A 4006-nucleotide genomic window follows, 5' to 3' on the forward strand; every position below is an offset into this window, starting at 1 on the left:
AAATCTCTTCAAAAACACTCTGCAATATTCGAACCATTATGTGACAAACGGCTGCATTTTTAATATTGGCAGCTCAGAATTTACATAAGAATTAAAAAATTTCCAGGCAATTTGTTGTATATTACTTCACTGAATGAGGTGTTTGTTTTTATAAATATATAATATTAATATGTCAATGTGTAACATAACACGAAAACAAATTTCAGGTTCATTTTCAAATTTTAATATTGTGTTATTAATATTCATTATCTAAAATACGAAATTGTATACATTTGTACAACAGAAACAACAATGTTTATAACGAAATTTTAAATATATATCTATATATATTCAATGCAATTCTCCGTAAATTACACGAAAAAGGTTCCATAAACTTATTGTCACTACAAAATAATAATAATAATAATAAAGAACATTGTAAAATTACTATTTAAATACGTAAATAGAAAGGTATGGAATTTGACGTAACCTTAATGCCGTGTTTGTTTTGTTTTGTACAATACCAAGAAGAACAAAGAAGTAATAAATGAATGAGTCGTTATATGTAAAAATTATATCGAATGTTTCTGTAGGGTTACATAATTATTGTATTTAAATTAGAGAGATGCTTTACTTTTACATATTGAAATAATTACTTCATAAATTACTGCTGTTCAATATTATTATGTTTTAGTATTTCGAAAATCAAATAATCTGGATTTTTTTTATAAATGAAACAACATTTAAAAATAGTTATCGGTACAAATAAAAAAATGTGACATTTCAATTTGTTATTATTAATTAATTTTATGCTTTATATTTAGAAAAAATTAAAAGCAAGAACTTCTTTTATTGCGTTGATACAGTGAATGTAGTAAAAAAAAATCGTTGTGAGACAGCGACAGATTTTCGAAATAAAATTTCCACCACGCGGATAAAGTTCACACATTGTCGATGAACTGGCCACGTACAGTTTTCCATGTTTTCTTCACGCATATAACGCATAAAAAAACAACGTTGCCTCTAAATAATCTCGATAAGCGTTTCTATAAGTAAATCGCCCACGTCGTTTTTTATGATTACCTATCAAAAAAGAAACAAACAAAAAAAAACAAGAAATAAAATTAATTCACGTACTTAACTCTTAGCACATTCTGTAATCAGCGTGACGTAAGCACGTTTTTAATTGTTGCTTAAAAATATTTTTTCGGCTGTTGTCGATGCGTATTGTTCGGTGATAATTTATCGAATGCGAGATATCTTGTGCAAAATAAGTTTTTTGAGTAAGTTAAACTACATTTTTATTGCATATTTATATTAATTGTGCTCCATCGTGTCGATAATGAATATAAAAACATAAAATTAAAAGTAATTTTCGATCAGACGTTTAAAAATCCCAATCGAATGTTATACGGTGATAAGAACGGCGTATATATTTTTACTGCCATTCACGATATTTAACTTTGCCTTAATTTTCTGCTTCAGACAATTATAGCATTAAACGTATTTTTTTCAAATAAATAATAATCTATTATTTCATTTTTCGATCTTATCCAATACCTCAATATTGGGTTCATCTGTTCATTTGATATAAACTGTTTGTTATTTCCTTTCTTTTTCTCCTTCAAATTTTTATATAATTAATTGAATTAACGCGAAAAACTTTTACGAATTGCTGTGTTTATTGCGTTTACTTTTATTCTTCAGGTTTTAATAATAAAATGGAAATTGAAAATAAAGTGAGTGCAGAAGACTCTTTTAAAAAAATAGTATGTGATATAATGCAACTAACATCTGCCATATATGATGATTTCCCAGAAGAAACAAAATTTTCTTCTTCTGTAAGTTACAATTCAATGAAAACAATTAAAATAATTAAATAATTCTTATCGTCTAAAAATTTAAAACGGAAAAACACAACACGAGAAATGCACAATCTTATTGAAAGTGTTGTTTGTAATGGCTGCAAATTCTTTATTAATTAATAAATGATTTTTTTCCGAGTAATACAAGAACATTTCGACTACTGTAAGATTATTCTATCAAGAATCAGAATTTTTACTTTTTACAGAATTCCGATGAAGAACACGACTGTAATTTTTGGCATTTGAAAAGTAGTCGTGAAGAAATCAGACCATTGAAAAAAGAATTTGAATTCTTAGAAAAACATTCATTGGTCAAAAAGGTTATATTCGAAGAGAACGAAGAGTCGTCGGAAGACGATGACGTTATGTTTCCATCGTCATCAAAAATAAAGAAAAAAATGAAAGTATTGAATGAAGGTGAGGTTAAAAAAAAAATATAAAGAATTATTCGACTTATAAAATAATCTTTTCAAAAGTTATTATAAAATTTTTTGATGTTAAACTCATTTTGTTTCAATCTATTTAAATTATAAATCTTAATATTAGTTATCCATTTGCAGTCTTTCACGTGTGTTGTATGTCGTAGTTTATTATATTCGAAACAATTCAAAAACAGATCATTTATTTCTACAAAGATTCCATTTATTTCGTCAAAAATTTTATTGATGATGATTTTTGTTATTTAAACAGTAATAGGTGTCTGTCTGTTTTCCCGTCTATTTCGTTTAATATCTCACAATACGCTAACATTAAGAGAAAATGTTTGCACGGTAACTTCTATGTAAGGGGCATAGACACTATTCAATGTTGGTAACTAAAAGTCGAGAGGTGGAGGAATAGAGGAAGTACAGTACGTGCATAATATTTTTAGAGGACTTACTGAAGATTTTACACGAAAATATGTATAAATGTGAAATAAACATTTTTGTAACTCGACAGTTAAAATCTATGCATGTGTATTGCTTTGTCATTTCTTTTATAGTTTAAACATGATATATATTTATAAACGTGTCGTCCTGGCTTAATTTGTGAAAATAAATGAATATTTAAATACGTACAAATATTTCACACTAACACAGATATTTTACAACGTTACATTTGTTTTTTTCATAAAGTTATTTATAATTAATGGCTAAATTACGATATTAAATTACAAAAAAATTGAAATGTAAATTTAAAAAATTTTATTTTTAGTGTAAAGAGAAACAATTCAATTTGACGATAAACCTTTAAGCAAAAATAAGCCCATGAGAAAAGTTGATGTAAGTAAAAGCTGAGAGAGTAAGATAATATTTTTTAATTTTTCTTACTTTACACTTATAATCCCATTCTCGTTCCTCGCTAAACTTTTTAAATAATGTTTTGATATTTAAAGATTTTCGTCTCTAAAATAATTTTATACATCTTAAATGTTTCGCCTTAGAAAGTTTATATTGAAATTTTGAAAAAATCGATTTCGAAATATTTAAATATTATTTTGAAAATAGCAAATTTACGAAAAAACTAATCGATATATTTTATTCTTGGAAAAGTTATTGTTACAGCAAAATGATGGCATTCGATTAGGAAAATTACATAATACCATGTTATCGGCCAGCACAAAATATGTTTTAAATGGTTTTCTAGAGTGCGAGTTTAAATATTTTGAGTATTTTTCGCCAAATTTGATTGGTCGGCAGATTACTGTTTGATGAGTTTGTCAGAACAAACATATTAAAAATTTAAGATATATTTTCAATTGGTGTCTACTTCACCTATGAAATTGTGACATTTCGTACCATTCGAGTATCGCTATAAATATAATAATGTTAGACTATAATAATTACTTTCTATATAATCATTGTATCATGGTATTTGATTTATATACTCTTTGCAGAAAACAACGAAGTGTTCGGATATCTTTCACTATATATTTTGCCATCTGCCATCGGTTATCTTTTCCTGTTGGAAAAGAAAATAAATGCTCAATAATGAAAAGGTACGTAAAAGATTACGTAAATTTTAATTATAATATGACTCTTATTTTCTAAAAGTCAAATAATGTAAAATTTAAAATGTATATATTAATTAATTAGCGTAAAGAATAATAAAGGTTACGATAAACGTGCTAAAGGAAAAATTCACATAAAATTCAATTCACTTTAACACCACAATAATTCTAC

At 26.1% G+C, this 4006-nt stretch overlaps 1 protein-coding gene across 1 annotated transcript; it reads left to right on the forward strand.

Moving 5' to 3' along the window:
* The first annotated feature begins 1210 nt into the window (after positions 1-1210).
* LOC111613417 lies at positions 1211-3043 on the forward strand. Its single transcript, XM_023354774.1, has 4 exons — positions 1211-1262; positions 1687-1820; positions 2051-2261; positions 3039-3043. Exons 1-4 carry the CDS (start codon positions 1229-1231, stop codon positions 3041-3043), a joined length of 384 nt encoding a protein of 127 aa, XP_023210542.1. The 5' UTR covers positions 1211-1228.
* Positions 3044-4006: the final 963 nt, after the last annotated feature.

This window comes from Centruroides sculpturatus, unplaced genomic scaffold, assembly GCF_000671375.1.
Source record: "Centruroides sculpturatus isolate CEXI.00-Female unplaced genomic scaffold, Cexi_2.0 scaffold1963, whole genome shotgun sequence".
NCBI lineage: Eukaryota > Metazoa > Arthropoda > Arachnida > Scorpiones > Buthidae > Centruroides > Centruroides sculpturatus.

Bases quoted from the DNA above. Each gene is read 5' to 3' on its own strand.
- LOC111613417 (XM_023354774.1), top strand. From the start codon at position 1,229: ATGCGAGATATCTTGTGCAAAATAAGTTTTTTGA. The intron at 1,263-1,686 runs GTAAGTTAAACT...TTTATTCTTCAG, and splicing joins GTGCAAAATAAGTTTTTTGA to GTTTTAATAATAAAATGGAA. The intron at 1,821-2,050 runs GTAAGTTACAAT...TACTTTTTACAG, and splicing joins AAACAAAATTTTCTTCTTCT to AATTCCGATGAAGAACACGA.